At 31.3% G+C, this 19706-nt stretch overlaps 3 protein-coding genes across 17 annotated transcripts; 1 reads left to right on the top strand and 2 right to left on the bottom strand.

The window, feature by feature from the left end:
- Positions 1–1424: 1424 nt before the first annotated feature.
- Positions 1425–4770, bottom strand: LOC133691004 (uncharacterized). Of its 15 annotated transcripts, none has more exons than XM_062111296.1 (7): positions 4575–4770; positions 4440–4491; positions 3833–4007; positions 3632–3733; positions 3210–3533; positions 2826–3082; positions 1425–1919 (listed from the first exon to the last, which is right to left on the bottom strand). In XM_062111296.1, the coding sequence occupies exons 1-7, from the start codon at positions 4618–4620 to the stop codon at positions 1676–1678; spliced, it is 1200 nt and encodes a 399-aa protein (XP_061967280.1). In that variant the 5' UTR covers positions 4621–4770; the 3' UTR covers positions 1425–1675. The 15 variants fall into 15 exon arrangements, with proteins under 15 accessions (XP_061967280.1, XP_061967283.1, XP_061967285.1 ...); XM_062111299.1 differs by having other exon boundaries at positions 3210–3530; XM_062111301.1 differs by having other exon boundaries at positions 3210–3527.
- A 768-nt stretch (positions 4771–5538) lies between these two features.
- LOC133691726 (uncharacterized) lies at positions 5539–6273 on the top strand. The gene is made up of 2 exons (XM_062112332.1): positions 5539–5779; positions 5963–6273. Exons 1-2 carry the CDS (start codon positions 5539–5541, stop codon positions 6271–6273), a joined length of 552 nt encoding a protein of 183 aa, XP_061968316.1.
- Positions 6274–14508: 8235 nt separating this feature from the next.
- Positions 14509–17826, bottom strand: LOC133690506 (myb-related protein 330-like). The gene is made up of 3 exons (XM_062110730.1): positions 17596–17826; positions 17326–17455; positions 14509–15555 (listed from the first exon to the last, which is right to left on the bottom strand). Exons 1-3 carry the CDS (start codon positions 17726–17728, stop codon positions 14610–14612), a joined length of 1209 nt encoding a protein of 402 aa, XP_061966714.1. The 5' UTR covers positions 17729–17826; the 3' UTR covers positions 14509–14609.
- Positions 17827–19706: the final 1880 nt, after the last annotated feature.

The following is a 19706-nucleotide window of genomic DNA, read 5'->3' as shown; positions in this document are numbered from 1 at the left end:
CTGCAGTAGGATTTTTTAAATGAGAGTTGATAGAGGAAAGGGAACCCCATTTATTTACCATGTGCTTTATCTGAGGTGGAACAATTTGATTTGTTGAAATGACGAACCGCAATGTCTTCTTTGAGTCGTACATGGTTGAATTTCTTGTTTTCCTAGGGTGACCTTTTTTTATTACATGGCAGGGTATGAGAGGTCGAAATGTTCAAATCCACGTACAATATTTTTTTTCTTTCCTTTTTACGAAAAATGATGCCTCGTTGATTCTGTTTTGAGAAGTACTGGATCATTGGCTCTCCAAACGGAAGAATGCCATCAAAATAACTTGGATTATTAGGAAAAATAAAAAAAAAACAAATAATTTATTTCAACTTATTAATTTTATAATCTGGATTATAAAATCAAAGCAATTTTATAGAAAATAAATTATAAAATTTAATTTTTAATCAATTTAATATTAAAAAATAAGATTAAAAAAAAAACAAAAACAACTCAAATTGATCTGATTAACACACAATCATGAGATTGAATTAACCTCATAGAAAGTAAATTAAATAATAAATCTGAGTCAACGCAGGTTAACTTGTTAAACCTCCTTAGTTTAGGTCATGAGATTAAAATAATTCTATATAAAAAAAATTAAAATAACTTATGAAACTCAATTTTTAGTAAACTCATGATTCTTGAATTATGAAATCGTAATAGCTTTACACCAAAATAAATCATCAAACTTAATTTTTAATCAACCAATGTTAAAAAATGACGTTAAAAATATATCAATTAAAAAAAATTAATTGAACCAGATTAATTTATTAAACTCAAAACATATGTTATAAAACTAAGATAACCTTATCAAAAGCAAATTCTAATAAATTATTAAACTCAATCTCCATCAAATCAAATATTAAAAAATAAAAATTTTAGATTTAATAAAAAAATTTAAAAATAATAAAAAATTATTATAATGAATAACAGAGGTAACTTAAAGAAAAAGCACCTTATCTTCTGAAAAAGGCTAATCTTAAGGGTCTCAAGATCACTTCCTGTTCAATTTTTGGAAACAGATAGAAAACTTATCTCCTTTCGCATTTTTTTTCCTTAAAAAGATAAAAATAAACGAACTATTATCACAACTTGATTTTGTTTTCAAGAACATAATAAAATAAATTTTGCAAATAGCACCCGTTCGTGAGGTATTTGATCCGATCATTGAAAAAACCTTTTTTTATTTTGCAATTATTGAATTGCAGCAAGCTCATTCCCCTTGAAGTTAAAACAAGGTGCAAAGGTTCTAAACATATTTACTGAATCATATGTTAGCCCATGCTGGAACGTAAAAAAAAAAAAAACACCCCTAACTGCAACAGGTCGATAGAATCTTATGCCCTGAATATATATATATATATATATATATATATATATATATATGGATGGAAAAATTGTTTCTCAACATCTCTGCTAGCAAAGGTCAATCTGCAGGTACAGAAAGAGGAAAAAAACACTCAGGTACACATATTGCCCTCAGAAAATGGAGCTACCATAAGCTTTTGATATAGCAGCCAAAACAAGAATTCTCTAGTTTGTGAACCTCCATCTAATAATGATTTTTTAACTGACCCTACCCTTCTCTCTCCTTTTCAATTTAGAGGATGAATATACCAGAATGTAAAAGCTCTAGTTAGTGTTTATTGCCGGTGCTCGGATGACTTTGAAGGTGCAGTAGCGCATGATACAGATACTCGAGGTCTTCTGCAAGCACTTGTGTCAGTGAAATTTGACTCTTCAACTCGTGTATTTTACCACTAACCTCCAACCCCAAGTGCAGTTCAGCATTGTTGTCGTTGTTTGTGACCACAGCAGTGGGCATTACAGTTTGCAAACAAGCTGACCATTTGCAGGCATCCACAATTGTTTGGTTCAACCTAACAGCACAATGAAGAAATATGCTATTTTGAGCTGTTTGATTAATAAAGAACATAACAACATCAAGATAAAGTAAATTTCATAACATACACAGGACACAGGAAAGTTGGTCTCAATTTAAAAACCTAATCAGATAATATATAGTGAACAAATAGTTTCTTTCCCATTATTAATTTGAAATCGCATTTTCCATTTCCATTTCCACTTCAACTTCTTATAACACACCAGAAAAGAAAGTTTATGAGTAGAGGAAATCTCCCTGTGAGAGGGAAAAGCGAAAGGACTATTTCGTTATGCACTATTACATAAAATAGTATTGCTCTAAAAAGCAAAGTTGTACTTCAACAAAATTAAATCATACATTTAAATGAAACAGTCACTATATAGTCCATTTAAACAGTAGTTTCATACACAACTATTTTGGGGGAAAAAAAACACCATTGTATAGTAGATTAGCTAAGGGCCGAGGCACAAGTTTCAAGAAATATGGGGGCAAATGTCTAAAAAAGGGGGCAAATTTTAACTTCTAAACAAATAAGGGTTGTTATGAATTTTTTGGAAAAACTAAGGGGAGAAATTGCCCCCCTTCTCTTGTCAAGTCCATTATACAATAATAGTTTGGTAGATGCAGCAACTGCAAAAGGTATCAGCATCATCTAAATTTTTCTCTTTAACATAGGGATTTCAGGGGAAAAAAAAAGGGAACAGAGAGGCAGAAAAGGGAAAAACTTGAGAAAATATTGAAGGACCCTGAACGAAAGGGGAAATGCTTATAATAACTTCAACTTCAGCCAGATGAAACTAAGGAATTGGTGCCCCCTCTGGGAGAAGATACCACGTCCAGTTTAAATAACAAACAGAACAGAAAACATGGCTTTATCTTCATGAAAGTGAGTGTTTCTTACCTTTTTTGTATCTTCTCTGTGTCTGATTTGTCCCTTATGCTAAATGAGGCATCCACGATATCTTTATCCCTCACCATCCCCTCCAAAGGACCACATGACATGCACAATGAGCGAATCAAAGAATCATCAGTTTCTGAGCTAACGTTACTAATTCTTAATGAAACAATATGTGGGACCTGTAGAGGAAGAATTGGAAGGTTGAAGTTCTCCAATGTAATCCTACCAACTGACACTGCTCTATTCCTTGATTCCACACTCTTCAAAACAAAAAATAAAAGTACAATAAATCAATCCTGGTCAAACACTCGTGTAATAAGGAGAAGAGAACCGAGCGAGAAACAGAAACAGGATAGGCTTTGGAATCATATTACATTCATTAACTACCTCAAATTCAATATCACAACAGTCGAGTCCATTTGGAACAGCCCTCATGGAAGCATTTGAGATCTTCCCAAAAGTTGACACTGCCTCTTTCAACCGGCGAAGATGGATAAGAGAAGGTACATTCTCAATAGTAACTGATGTAGAACTTTTGAAGTTGGATGCATTTTTCTTAGCAAGGTTAGAACAAGAGGCATCAGTGTTGTTCTCAGGTTTGAGATGTGGAGTTGAAGCGCAGTTATTCTGTTTCGAGAATGTGTTCACCAAATTCCTGATGCTTTCTGATGGCAAAGATGAAGCTTTTTTGGTATTGACACTATTCTGCTTCTTAAGCGAGGAATTAAGCTCAAGTCAAGTCACACTTGAAACTATTCAATTCAGTACAAACCAAGAGAGAAAGAGAGTCAGTTCTGATGGAAACATACCTTGGAAGCGCAGTTATTCTGTTTTGAGGCTGTGGCCGTCAACTTCTTGATGCTTTCTGGTGGCAAAGATGAAGGTTTTTTGGTACTGATACTTCTCTGCTTCTTGAGCGAGGAATTAAGCTCAAGTGAAGTCACACTCGAAATTATTCAATCCAGTACAAATAGAGAGAGAGAAAGAGAGTCAGTTCTGCAGAAACATACCGTGAAAGTTTCAGGCTTCTCTGTCATCAACATGGGAAATGTACCAACACTTTGTTCCACAGGCAGGCCCAACTCTGAGAAATCATCTTCTTCACCAGCACAGCTGTGTGTAGACCTAGTCAGACTTTCAATCCTCTCTAACTGAAAACTGGCGAATGGTCGAGCAGCAAAACATCTACCATCCACAGACCACTATAAATTCTCTAAATAATGAACAATCTTATTATCAGGTATGCAGAAATCCATGCCCAATCTGCTGCACAGTTGAGCTCCTAATAAATTTCAAAGTATAAGCAGGCCCCAAGTTATCACTAAGATAGCATGAATTTTCAGTTATCCAAAATCTATAGACTCGCGATACAGTGGCTGCTACTGTCCCAACTCAGATACAGAGGAAATTTTGCCTTTAAGCTGAATCTACATTAAATGCCCTAATCGATACAAAGATTGGTTCAGAACACTGAAGCTGAATCAACCACGACGAAGATACACAAATTCGTTCAGAATTCTGATAATTAAACAATTGAGAAAGCTAAAACCCTGATGGAATGAGTGGGTTCGGTAACACTATAACCAAACAAGTAGAAAATGTGTTTCGAGAAATTACCTGTCAAGCAAAGTGGAGCTTTTTGTTAGAGGATTTAAGCCGTATTCACCTGCTAAATAAATTCAATTCAAATCAAGTAATTGTTCTCCCTATTTCAAAACACAGGGTTAGGGTTTTGTAAGGAATAGCTATTACCAGTGAATAAAGGGAGTAGAGTAGCTCGTAATCTACTCTTCATCATTTTTCACAGACTGGTGAGGGAACCAGGAGGGATCCGGTGATTGGTAGCTTAGACTATGAAGGTAACGGCAACGTCTTGGCTTTCTCCCAGCTCTATCGGCATTTGCTTTTGAACCGACCCCGTGTGGATTTTTGTTTGCTGAGAGCATCTCAGATAGAAAATGCTATATAGCTAAATGAAAAAAATAGTTTTATAAATAGTATAAATATAGTTATTTTTTATTATTACATTCTAATAGTAAAAAACTACTTAAAAAAGATATTTATATTTTAATATATTTCATTTTAAATTAATTTTAATATAATTATATAACTAATTTAGATATTTTATATATAATATAATTATGATGTTATTAATTATATAATTAATATGAGTAATTTATAAAATTAATGAAGTAATATGAAAGTTATTTATATGAATATTTTTAATTTTAAGTTTTATATGTTATTGTTAAAAATTCAAACTTTGAAAAAATAACCGCTAACATAACCGCCAACATTTTAAAATTTAAAATTTAAAATTTTGAAAAAATAACCGCTAACATTCTAAGATTTTACAATTCGAAAAAATAATCCATCTATAAATATTCTCATATACCTTAACATTTTTTCTTATCATTTTCTTCTCTCCAATCTTTGTTATATTTCATTAAAATTCATCATGAATCATTCTAATTTTAATTTTTATGATGCTTTTGATTTTGATGATGACACTCTTGTGTTTACTTTTCAAGTTGCTACTGATGTGGTTGCTGAAGAAGAATCGAATAATCAAGGGCGGAGAACAGGGTATCGTGGCTCTATTCCTGGTCACAATATTGTCAATCGTAATAGAAAGGAAGGTGAGTTAAGGTTATATAATGATTATTTTGCAAAAAATCCTAAATTCACTGAAAGTCAATTTTGAAGAAGATTTAGGATGAGTCGTCGTCTTTTTCTTCGGATTGCAAATGCAGTGAAAGCTCATAATCCATATTTCAAACAAAGGATAGATGCTCTTGGTGTTCTTGGTATATCTTGCCTTCAAAAGGTAACTGCAGCTCACAGAATACTTGCATATGGTATTCCTGCAGATCTTACTGATGAATATCTTCGAATTGGAGAAACCACTGCGATAGAAAGTTTTAGAGCTTTCGTCAAAGCAATTGTAGAAGTTTTTGGTGATTGATATCTAAGGGCACCAAATGAGGCCGATATTTGTCGATTATTATCAATTGGAGAACAACGTAGATTTCCAGGGATGTTAGGGAGTATTAACTGTATGCAGTGAAAATGGGAGAAATGCTCAATTGCATGACATGAGATGTATACTGGTCATTGTCGTGAACCAACTATAATTCTAGAGGCGATGGCTTCACAAGATCTTTGGATATGGCATGCCTTTTTTGGAATGTCTGGATCATTAAATGATACTAATGTTTTTGATCGGTCACCTATCTTTGCTGCACTTGCTGAAGGTCGTACTGTTCCTGTCAATTATACAATTAATGGGCATGAATATATAATGAGATACTATTTAGCAGATGAGATTTATCCTAATTGGTCAACCTTTGTTAAGACAATCCCAATACCATTAGGAGCAAAGAGAAAATATTTTGCAAGTAAGCAAGAGTCTGCAAGAAAAGATGTGCAGCGGGCATTTGGGGTGCTCTAATCTCTTTTTGCAATTGTACGTGGACCTGTTTGATACTGGGATGAAAAAACGCTTGCATATATTATGAAAGCTTACATAATAATGCATAACATGATTATTGAGGATGAAGGAGCAATAAACCTTGAATTTGACCATGAACATGAAGTCAATTCCTTTATATCAGTGTCACATGATGAAATACCAAAACTACATGATTTTCTTCAAACTCATAATCAAATTAGGGATAGAGCAACTAGCTCTCAACTACAAGAAGATTTGATTGAATATTTATAGGAACAATATGGCAACAAGTAGAATCTTTAGATTTGAACTTCTTATGTTTTCATAATTTTCAAGTTTTTTATGTTTTTTTTTTCATTATGGTTGTTATCTTTTAAGTTAATTAATCCTACTTATTATTGTTAAGTGTTAGAGGAACTTCAAAAAAGTATTATGAATTGATATCAATTTCATAACAATATATTTAAAATAACCAAGAATTTTCTACATATTTAATTAAAAATACATTACATTACAATAAATCAATCAAAGTTAATTAAAAATTAAAACCCATCTTTTGCATAATTTCTAACTTTCTATTTTGAAAATACGTTGCAGAAATTGGATCCGAATTAGAAATATCCATTTTCATAATTTGTTCTTCTTTCTCAATCATGTCCAATTCTTGTTTCTCTTGACTTTGTTGAATCATCATGGCTTGTTGCTCTAACATAATTTTCCTGTCTTGTTTCTTCTGATCCTCAATTTCAACTAAAGCATCCCTGAATTGTTGTAAGAGATTCGTTATAGTTACATCCCCAACTTTATCTTTTCCTTGTCTACGTTTAAGTCGTTCCTTTGCAGCCTTCTAACCGATTGGTCTATCTTGATAAATCAATGGTTTACCATCTTCTCCTAAACTAACAGAATCAGGGGTAGATGGAGTTGATGAAGTCGGACTTGCATTGACATGACTTTTTTTGTTTCTTGTTTGACTTTTGATGTTGACTTGCACGCTCAAATTGCCATTTGGGTTCTTTTCTTAAGATAACCTAACAATGTTCTAGTTGAAATCGTTTGTCAACGCAAGAAGCATACATTTGCCGAGCATCATTAATCTGGTAAAAAAATAAATAAATTAAATAATGTTAAAATATGTGTTAAACAATTTAACATAGAAATGAATATTAACATTACCCTTGATTCTTCGGTCATTGCACTTTGCTGATGATTTTTAATTTGAGTAACAAATTTACCGACTTCTCTATTTATTTCTTGCCATCTACTTGAGATGTTTATTTGTGAACGATTATTCAAGTTTCCTCCATTCTCTACAAAGTAAGCATGTATGCGAGCCCAGAACTGTTTTGTTTGTTGTTCAACTCCTGTAATTGGATCATTGCTTGTATTTAGCCATGCAGAGACAAGTAAACAATCCTCCTCTAGTGAGAAATTTTTACTTCTTTGTGATTTTTTTGCCGAATGGACATTTAAATTCGAGCATGTTAAGTCATCAATTAATTGATTAGAATCACTTGGTTGAGAGAAAATATCTTCTGACTCACTCATAAGAAAGTTGGTAAAAGAGCTTGAAAAATTTGAATCCATCTACATTACAAAAAAAAAACTCAAGTTAAAATCTTATAAGAGAGTGTAAAAGAAGCTCACATTCAATGTCTAGCAATTTTATAGTTTTCATACATGCGAATTAATAATAAGCATTGCCTCCTACCTGTTCTAACATAACAATTTGACCATTTTTTGGAACTAAAAGAGAATCAATTTACTGGTTTAATTGCATTTTCAACAAGACAAAATATAATTGACCTTAAATTAAAACAGACAATCAAAAATAAATTTTAAATATGTCACTCTCTCTTTTTATCAATATCAACTACCATTATTAATTCCTCTCAATTTTATCAAAGATAACAACATAAATAAAAATTGTCTTCCTTAACCCATATTAAAAACATAAAATAATAAAGAAATAAAAATCATCACAAATATTAAATTAACAACAAAAAGTCTAAAAAATCAAGAGATATAAAAGAGAAAATAGAAAAAGCTTTTAAACAAGCATACCTTTTAATTTCAGTTAATTAACACAACCGATGTTAATAATTAACTGAAGAATAATTGATTCTTGTTTTTCTAAATTTGAGAGAAGGGTGAAATACAATACAAAATTTTAAAACTACAAGTTTTTTCTTCATGCATTTAGAGAAAATTTCTTCTATATTTAAAGAAAAAAAAAAGTTGTTGGCCAACGGCTATAAAAATAGCCGTTGGCCAACAATTATTATTTTGAACATTTCTACAATGAAATGTAGAAATAATTGCCAAGTAAACAAATAGCCAAAATAGTTATTTGTTTAGTTGCTCCGTTGGAATGTAAAAAGTGAAAGAATAAAAGCTAAAGTGCATTTGCCTTCTCATTTAGTTCGTGAGTTGGAGTTGCTCTGAGAATAGGTTTTATTTTAGCAAAATAAATTTTTTAAAATAAATTATTTTATGATATTTAATAATATCATAAAAAATAAATTGAAAAATAATTTTTTCACTATATTATAAAAAATAAATTAAAAATAACTTTTTAATTTTTAAATTTTATTTTTAAGTTTATTAAAAGAATAGGGATTAAAATTGTAGATAAAATTAAAATTAAAATTTTATAAATTATTTGAAATAAAATAAATAATAAAAAAATTTAAATTTTTTAAATTTTTATTTGTTGAGTATGAAAATAATTTATAAATATAGTACAAGTAAGTAATAAATGTCCAAATTTCTCTTGAATCCCAATTCCAATATGATCTCATTGCACCATTAGCCGGTCCATACTACACTTGAAAGAATATATTTTTCAAATGCAAAAGGTCAGTATCATCCCCTGAATTAGTAAATTAGAGGAAAGATTTTTTTGTGCAGAATAACAAGAGGCAAGTTAATCTCCCTAAATAGGAGATTCTAGTTATAAAATATATAAAGAAACATAATTAGAATTGAGATACAATTCAGAAAGAAAGATATCTAGAGTTTTTTTTATATATATTTTATAGATGATCCATCAGTGAGAACTATGATTAAGAATTGTTTGATCATTTTTCTTCAAGGAAAAGGGAAGACATAGGAAAAGGGAAGACATAATCAACTTGAATTCAAGACAAAATTCAAAATCTTAGTGAATGACTGAATTTTTTTTATAGGATCGTCTCTTACTGATTGAGAAAAGGTTAATTATTTTGGAGTTTCTAACTAATTATTAAGAAAACTAAGGATTTTAAAATAGATACTGATTTATTAAAAAATTTGAGTACTGAGTTAGTTATATTTAAAGAAAGATAGACACCACCCTAATATATTTTTTTATATAAAATGCTATCGTTGTCCGTGTTTTTTTAAAATTATTCAATGTTATAAAATTTTGAATTTATTTATAATTTATTCATTTAAAACTTGACATCAATCCTTAAGAAAAAAAGACTCATAGAAAATTGATGTTAATCCCAAAAATTAAAGATTTTACCGATTTGAATTTTCAATAAAATCTTTATGTTAATCCTCACGAATAAGAGATTTTGTCAATTTTTGAACAACCATTCGGACAAGCACCAACTTCACACTCAAAACTTGACTTTATGCATACAAATGACAAATAAGAAGTCTGTGCATGTGCATAGCTTGAAGATACGTCATGAAAGCGGCATGCTATGTGATTTATACACAAAGGAAATAAAGCCGAAGGAACTAAGTCCTAAGCATGCATATAAAAAACTTTGTTGAGGGTAAAAACGGGAGTTGCAGTTTTGGCATTGTGAACATTCAGACAACCTACATTCAGAATCTAAACACATTAAGGCCATACTACGGGCATTCCCAGGGACTCTTGTTCTTTCAAAACACAGCAGAAGCTAAAGTTCCTCTCATTCTGGCAACAACAGCCCCCTGTTTTCCTGCTTGAAAGCTAAAACAGGAAACGAACCTCGTTAACTGAGCAATGTTTTCACATGATTTCAAACAAAAGAACATGGCAAAGAGCCAAAGATCAAAGCTTCATAGCAAACCCAATAGTTAATGCCATGACCGAAACCAAAGAGCGAAAGAGATTCGTCTTCTTTCTTACATAACTACACCCACAGACCAACTGGTTTGTGTTCTTTTATTGCTGTTTTTTTACATGTACACTTCATTCAGCACACAAAGAGGAAAGGACCGGACCTCTTGCCCATTTTGTTTTTTAAAGACAAACTCATGCTACAGCATACTCAGGGCATCTCCAATGGGAGAACTAAAAATAAAATAAAATTAAAAAAAAAAAGTATTTTTTTAGTTTTTCTTTCCTGATCTTGCTGCTCGGAAGAGCTAAAATGACTTTTCCGTTTTTTCTTTCATGATTGATCAAATAAATCGAGGTTCTTAAAGATGATCTCTCTTGTAGTTGTTTCCTTCATCACTTGGTCTTCTATATTTTATAGCTAGCTAGTAGCTGTAATATTGATAAGATTAGTTCTTCATGCGGATGCCCAACCGACCATTTGAGCAGTGATGTCTCCCCCGGCCCCTGTTGCTTGCACTTTGATACCTTCGTTTGGTAAAATAGGTAGCTATGGGAAGGGAAGTGGAAGTGGAACATAGAGCATGCAGTTAATTAAGACATTGCAATTTACTACAGTACAATGTTCATGAAAATCGTTTGGTAAGTATTATTTGATCATTCATAATAATGTGTGTGCTATGGGATGTAAGAAAGATGTAGTTTTTGCTATTCTTACAGTCGTTCATGGGTATCATAGAGTTAAACTATATATTTAACTATCTACTCTGCATTTATGTTGTTGTATGTCTAAATTGATCATGAGATTTAACAATTAAACAAAAATAAAATAGTGAAAACACTGATGAAATTACCGATGAATATGTTTATTATATCAGCAATTTCACACTTATTTATTAGTAAAGATACAAAAGATTTGGGTATTTTTTATAAAATTTGATTTTTTAACGTGAATTATCTATCGATATTTTATCAAAAAAATCTCACGACGAACAAATTCCTATTGAAAATTCCTTGGAGTTTTTTAAATCTCTAGTAATGAACGGAGGCAAAATAAAAATAGAATTAAATTATAGGAGGTTTGATATAATTCTTCACGCAGCAATGGCATGCATGCTTGGTGCAAGGGGAACTGTCTATCGAGTAAACGTCGACGAAGATGGGCCGTGCCTCTGGAGGCTTTTAGTACACGGACCATTATATGCCGATCTTCCTTTCTGATTTCTTGATGTTAATTTTTTTTTTTTTTGGATCAAATGGTTGGTAGATATTTAAACACTAGTAATTATTTTTGAAAATATTTTTTATTTAAAAATATATTAAAATAATATTTTTTATTTTTTAAAAAATTATTTTTAATATCAGCGCATTAAAATAATATAAAAATATTAAAAATATATTAATTTGAAAAAAAAAATAAATTTTTTAAATTTTTTTTAAAATATAAAAACAAATAGAAAGAAATCAACTATGCTAACATGCTTGATCATTTTACAAATCATGTGGATTATAGAAATTAGAGTATTCTTGTCACAAGGAAATTTTTTTTTTAATGTTAAATTTTTTTTTTGGCTCGAATGGTTGGTAGATATTTAAACACTAGTGATTATTTTTTAAAATATTTTTTATTTAAAAATATATTAAAATAATAATTTTTATTTTTTAAAAAACTATTTTTAATATCAGTGCATTAAAATAATATAAAAATATTAAAAATATATTAATTTGAAATAAAAAAAATAAAAAAAATTTAAATTTTTTTTAAATATTTTTAAAATATAAAAACAAATAGAAAGAAATCAACTATCGTAACATGCTTGATCATTTTACAAATCATGTGGATTATAGAAATTAAAGTATTCTTGTCACAAGGAAATTCTTTTTATAAATTCGAGATTCTTGTCACATATTGATATTGCACATCATGATTTTGGAATTAATGTTCTAACAAATGGTGGGAGCATAGTCACCTTATCGATGACCCCAGATAGCTTCTTATCCTCTGGGTCAATTCTATTTATTTATTTTTATATTTAAAAAATTTAAATATTTTTTTTAAAATTAATAATTTTTGATATATTTTGGATCATTTTGATGCGTTGATATAAAAAATAATTTTAAAAAAATAAAAAATATTATTTTAATAACTTTCGAATAAGAAATACTTTAAAAAGAAACCGAAATCATACTTTCAAATACTCATGGAATGTGCAAATTATGATTTTTCTTGTTTGGTATTGCATTTTAAATGGGGGTTGGGTAAATTTTAAAACTTTTTTGTTTAAAATTATATATTTTTATATTTTTGAATTGTTTTGATGTACTAATATAAAAAATAATTTAAAAAAATAAAAAATATATTATTTTAATATATTTTTAAGTAAAAAAAACTTTAAAAAACAACAACTATATATATTAATGAAACAGTTACAGGGGTGATTCTCTTAAGTTGATGTTCAGCCATCAAATTATTCGTCCAAAAAATACATATATTTTATCTCCTACGCTCCCTTGGTGAATTTGTGAAGGCTAGCAAGCACTGTATATCTAGCAAAGTCTTGCCGAACGCAGCTATATCCATGTTAACTTATTAGGTGAATTTGGCAAATCCACCACTCTAAATTAATTAAGATATAGTCAAAGTTTCCAAAGCATGTCGTATATCATTAACTTACTTTAAAAATGTATAATTAAACAATAGCATTATATATAGTTATAGAAAAAACAAAGAACTTCTTTTATATATATATATATATATATATATATATATATATCCAGCCATTAATTTTCATCAAGGATTTTCTCTTCTCAAATTACGTATACAGGTAGACAAATCCCCGAACATTTATTCAAATTAATTATCTAATCTCTCAAATCTAAAAATATAAAACTTTCATATAAAAGGAAAATCATACCTACAATAATCAGATCTAATAATATATTTAAGTGATATTTGATTATAAGAAATTAATAAACAAAAAGACAAGAGAAATATCATCCTTACAAAAGAATTCACGAAAATTAAGAAAGGGGATTGATAGGGTGGTGAGCTTAATTGTGTTATGTGGGTACTTTCGTTACAATCGCTCTCAAAAGTCAAAATTAAGCTCTCAGCTTAATTTATTGCTGGAGGTTGACCAAAAAAATTAGGAAAAGACAATTTGTATTAATGACTAAGTATTTGCCTAACTACTTTAATTTGCTCGCATTAAATTTGAGTCGAAGATCACTTCAATGTCAGCCTTGCGAGGTTTATGATTTCAATATCGACTTCAAGAAGTTGATTTAATATATATATATATATATATATATATATATATATATATATATATAGTTAGTTAGTTAGTTAAAGAAATATGTTATATTCCTTGATTTTTGAGGAAAAAAACTTAATAGCTTTTATATGGGGAAAAAAATCACTTCAATATCTCTTGGGAGACAAGGTTTATTTAATTTTGCAGCCAATTTTCCGTAGCTATACTGTATGTGGTCTATTCTGATTTCTCTTCTATTGGAGGATTTTTTTCTTTTTTCTTCTTTATTTTTTTATTATTATTATTAAGTACCCATCTTTCATATGCGGTGTTAACTTTGAGGTATTTAAGTTAATTGATTAGGTTTTAGATTTATTTTTTAAAGATTATTGATTCGAGTTTTGTAAATTTTAAAATCACTAGAAATTTACATAATTATTAATTTTAAAACTCGTATAATTAGTTAAGATGAATATATATATATATATATATATATATATATAGTTATTATCATACAGATAAATTACAGATCGATATGTGAGTGCGATAAAACTGATAGAAAAATTGAAAGAAGAAGAAGGCTAGCTAATAATACAATCAAATGCATAAAAGTCTTGTAGGATTTAAGTCAGAATATTCAATATATTTTTCCAAAATTAAATAAAAAAATTGAATTTATTTAATTGAAGCCGATATGTTTATTAATCTAAGTAAATTATACCGGTTCTTATTTTTAATTAGTTCCGGCCGAAAATATACATACATACATATATATATATATATATATATATATATATATATATATATATATATATATCTTAAAACAAATGTTTTTTTTTCTCTAGTTAACAACTAATCAACCAAGAGCTCGGTTTCCTAAGAGCTAGCTGCTGCTCTTGCATCCTGATATTTTGCAAACAGAAATAGGAAATCAAACCAACCGAGAATTAATGCTGTCTGCTAGCTAGCTATATAGTATAATCAATCTTTTCGGTAGACTAACAGGAAATCAAGAGAGAAGCCACGCAGCCATGGCATTTTGCTTCTCATAGTCCAGTGCCTCTTCCTCCCCACTCCACCTGATCGCTCTCCCACAACCAAGATAGCACGTTGTCTTCTTGAATGAAATGATCTCCTCCTCCTTCGACATGTCCTCCCATCACATCATCCCAGATCCAATCATCAAAACCTGATCTACTTATTGAAGAACACGAGTGCCACTCACCACTCTCTCCATTTGAGCTCAAATAACCAATGGAGTCATACAGTGTTTTGTTTGGACTTAAAACCCCATTTTCTCTCTCTTCACTGGGAACCACGAGACCATCTTGTCGCTCCTCATTTAATGTCGAACCCCCATTTGGATCCAGCCACTCCTTGTCCGTAACCTCATCAAAACACAGTGTTTTGTCAATGCCTTGATAGAATGGCCCTGAGCTATCATTATCTATCTTGCCAACACTAGGGCACAACATTGAATTCCCACTTGTAATTTCGTCACTTTGGCTTACGACCAGGGTTGCTTTCTCCCCACTTGAACCCACCATTCCACTTCCAGTTTCTGGATAGGGACTTGGCATAACGAGGTCCATTTGTTCCTTATCATCTTCACATGGATCCCATATTACCTTATCATTGATTGCACTTGACAAGGTTTCTTTCTCTATTGCTGGTGTCTGCAGCAATTGCATGTCTTCAATGTTTGAATTATGGCAATTACTGGTATTGTTTTCCATGAGAGGTTTCTTTGTCGACGCCCTGGTGACATCTTTTGGAGTGTGGCTATTTTTGTTTTTCTTTACTGCAAATCTACCTGCTCGACCTCCTTTTCCTTTGGTTAACACGCTCTCCTTGGCTGTTTCCGTGATCAATGGTAGACTTTCACTTGCAGACCTTCTAAAACTGTGGATCCTTCTGCTCAGATGAGAATTCCAGTAGTTCTTTATCTCATTGTCCGTTCTTCCTGGTAAGTAACTGGCTATCAAAGACCATCTGAAGCCATCGAAATAATTAGCGATGAACATTAAATGCCATATTCCCATACAAATAAAATAAAATAAAATAAAAAAGTGGTGACCCACCATGCTCCTTTATGGTGGGAAAGAAAACAACGTCATCAAAATAACAAAACTGTGTGATCACGAATCATCCAAAAATTTAGCTGGGGATCTTTCATTTATAAAATTTTCTCTAAACAAATCCAATGTGTAGTGACTAGAGAGCAGGAGAAACGTCCCCAGTTCCGTTGGTCATGGTTTCCTCGTATATATACCCTTAAGAAGTAAGTCGTCTCCATAACTCTATCGGCATGTTGTCTTATCTCTATCCCTTTTATATATATATATATATATATATATATATATATATTATTAATTACATAACATGTTTAAATTAATGTTAAGATCAATATTTCTATAGAACAACTGATATAACCATGGATTGCAAATAAATAGCATACCTTGAGAAGAAATGATGAAAATATAAGTATATATATAAAAGATTTAGAGCATGACAGTAATTAACCTGCAATGAACATGACATAGATAGCTTATGAAAGTATAAAAAAGAAACGATAACGCTAGCTAGCATCAGTAACGGGCTGCATAATGGTCGATATCATCGAGATGCTTGCAAAATGTCATATCGATTTAAGAACATATTAAACACACACAGCGGGTGGGTCAAACTCCGTCGTTAACAGCCTGTTCTTTAAAACCATGTTAAACACATCTATGACCAGTAGAGGGTAGCTAAATAGCATCGGCCAACAGGGGCAGGACAAGTTCGATCAGAAGAGATTAACATTTAATTAATTAAACTCACCAAACCCCTCCCGAACGAAGCTAGCTAGGGATAGTCACTGACTAATTAGTAATTAATTAACCCATATATATACATATATATAACACTAAGTGAAGCTTCTGCTAGCTGTCATCTCTTAATTATTAATTAAATCACAGCGTCTTGCAATTAACCTTGACTCGGTTCCCAACTCCGTAGAGATCTCAATCTAGCTACCTGAGTCTGTTTCACTCACCGTTTGTTTCCCTTTCATCTTGAACATACACTTTGTAATTATGCAATTCTTTAGCTACTTTTTTTCCTTTTTTTTATGACCAATGGATATACATTACTGGGAATTCTTAAATGATTTGGCGTAATCTCATTTTTTTTGTTTAATATATAGTTACTACAGCACATGAATTATGAAAAAAGTCATAAAAATCTTAAATACTCGAGTAAATAAAAAAAAGACGTGTGGAAAACATATATTTCTTAGATATATTCTTTCTTTTTCGTAGCAAAGGCTGTGATGATTCCAGTCACCTAATTAGGCATTTACAACATTGTTTTTTTCTAGTTCACTGCGCCAAGGCAGGCACGGCCATTTTTCTCGGTGGCCTGCGTATCATAGCAAAAAATATTAGAGGTTTGATTTAAGTTCACTTTGCCTTTGAAATGAATATCGCACGGGTAGCATATGACTATTTCTCCAAAGAAGCTTTTTTTTTTTTTTTCTTTTTCTTGACAGCAATTTAATTTAGAGTTAAAAAAATGTTGTTGTTTAGTGGCCATCATTCCAGTTCTTTCCCAACTAATTTACTCACTGAACATTTATGAAGGGAGATTCCAAAGCTGTCAGGAGAGGAAGTGAAAGAAAAATAGAAAGGTAAAGCAAAGAAAAAAAGCAGGAAGGAGGAAGGAGGACCAAGAAGTTGAAATAACTAATGAAGGAAAATGCTGCCCTAATAATGCACTTACCTGTTGCCCAAAGAAGAATGCAATTGCACGATGATCTCTTCCTCCTCAGTCGATATGTTTCCTCTCTTCAGATCAGCTCTCAAATAGTTAATCCATCTCAGTCTGCAACTCTTCCCACACCTCAGTAACCCTTCAAAATGACAAAATAAAATGAAAACAAATCCCATGAAAAAAGTCAACAACATGCTCTATGTAACATTGCATTCAATTTCAAAAGAAACAAGCTCGCAACCCATAACGAGCGACGTTCTTTTGAACAAGCAAGTATACCTGCATTCTTGGGCATTGACCTCCAAGACCCTTCTCCATTAGCTTGAATATACTTGGCCAATTTCTCATCCTCTTCTGCAGTCCACCTCCCTTTCTTCAAGCCCACTTTTTCACAACAAGGTGCCCTTCCCATTCTGTCTCTAGTGAGAAAGGGCTGTTGCTACAGATTATAGTGCGCAACTTTTGGTGTAGAAGAAAAAAAGTGTAACTTTGTATTATATAGCCAGGTGGGCCAAGTAGGATAGGTTCTTTTTATAGACGAGTGAAATGTTAAATTTGTGGCGGCAGACTTTACAAGGAGAGGGACAGCGAGGGTGGGGGGCTAGTGCTGTACATAGATCTGTGGTGGTTAGTTGGGCCACGAGAGCAACAAAATAACAACACATTCGTGGCATATCTCCACCGTCCAGAACCTGGTGCATCTTCACGTTGATGCCCCTTGCACAACTGTAGAACCCATGATAGCTATAACCTATGGTTTACCTACTTGTAGTTAAAATTATGATAGAATTTATTTTTAAAATTTTTAAATTTTAAAAATTTATTTTTAGCATTAATATATTCAAATAATTAATTTAAAATAAAAAAATTAATTTGAAAGAAATGCTTTGAATCATTCTTTAGGATTTTTTTCTTTCAAACGAAATATATATACATTAAATCTTTTATCTTCATAGAGTGTTAAAGTCTAACAATATTTTTTTTTATTTTGCTCCCTTTTTTTATATATATAGTTTTTTTAGTAGTTTGAATTATTAAATTCCTTGGACCATGTACTTAATGCTTCCAATTCCTTTTTATATCTTAATCTTATTCGATACATGTTAGGAGATTTATTTTGGGTGTTTTGCTGAAGAGAACATGGAAATGAGATTTTTTTTTGACGTGAGTGTTTAGGCCAACTTGCGCGCACCTCAACTAATCCTACAGGCCCTAAAGTTAACAACCATGTAAGCCTTCAGTGGCTCTAAGGTTTGTGGGGATCGAACTGATGACTTCTAGGGAACAAACTCAAGGCCTGACCAATTAAGCTACACCCCTCAGGATTTTAGAAAAATTACATTGAGCTAGCATTGACAAACCCCATGTCCATTATATGTCTATATATGCTTTGTTTCTGCAATACTGTTTTGTTGGGAAGTATGTGAACATATGAGTTGACGATGAATCCCACTTGATGTTAGGAAATCTTCAAATTGCCCAGATATGTACTCTCCCTCATTCTTAGTTTGAATTTGTTTGATTTTGCAAGAAAGTAAGTTTTTAGCAAGTAGTTTAAAAGGAATGAAGCAAGAGAAAACTTCAAATGAATCTAGAGTAATCGTCAATGAAAGAAACATAATAATGACTCTCATCATTAAACACAACTGGTGATATCCATACGTCTGAATGAATAAGATCAAAAGGAAATTCATAGACTCTGACTAAGAGAATAAAAGGTGACTGAGTACTCTTGTCTAGCTAGCCTGTAAGACGAGCAAACAAAATCACAAGGAGTAGTGTCGATGATGGGAAGATTAAAGGAATTGGTTACACTTTTGGTGACTTGAAGAGACAGATGGCCAAGATGAGCGTGTCACACATCAATAAAAGTTTTAATTCCTACAAATGAAATAAGGGATCGAGTTTTATTTGCAAATTAGAAGACACGCAAATGAGATATAGTCCTTCTTCACTTCGCCCTTCTAGTAGTGTGCATTCTGTTTTGCGATCTTTTGTTGAATAAAATGAGAGAAGTAGGAAAACAGATAACAAGATGATATATTATTTTGCAGAACTGAGTTGCTATATATAGGCAAGTTAGTTAAATAAAAATAGGAACTAACAATTACATTTATTATTCTAGCCTAGATTTGCTCCTAAACAGACTTCTAAGAATAGGAAAGCACTATTGAAACTAAACAATCTGCAGAAGAATCGATAAACAGAGCTGACTTGGTCAGTTATTTTACATGCCTAGTGTTGTAGTTTTAACATCCCTTCTCAACATCAGCGTCTTTTCTATTAACCATCCTGAGCTAATGACAAAAAACTTTCAAACTTAGTGCCACTCAAGCTTTTTGTAAACAAATTTGCAACTTGATCTTTTGTGTTAACATGTTTCAACTCAA

The sequence above is a fragment of the Populus nigra genome, chromosome 4 (assembly GCF_951802175.1).
Source record: "Populus nigra chromosome 4, ddPopNigr1.1, whole genome shotgun sequence".
Lineage (NCBI taxonomy): Eukaryota > Viridiplantae > Streptophyta > Magnoliopsida > Malpighiales > Salicaceae > Populus > Populus nigra.
This window is presented reverse-complemented; position numbering and strand designations above follow the sequence as displayed.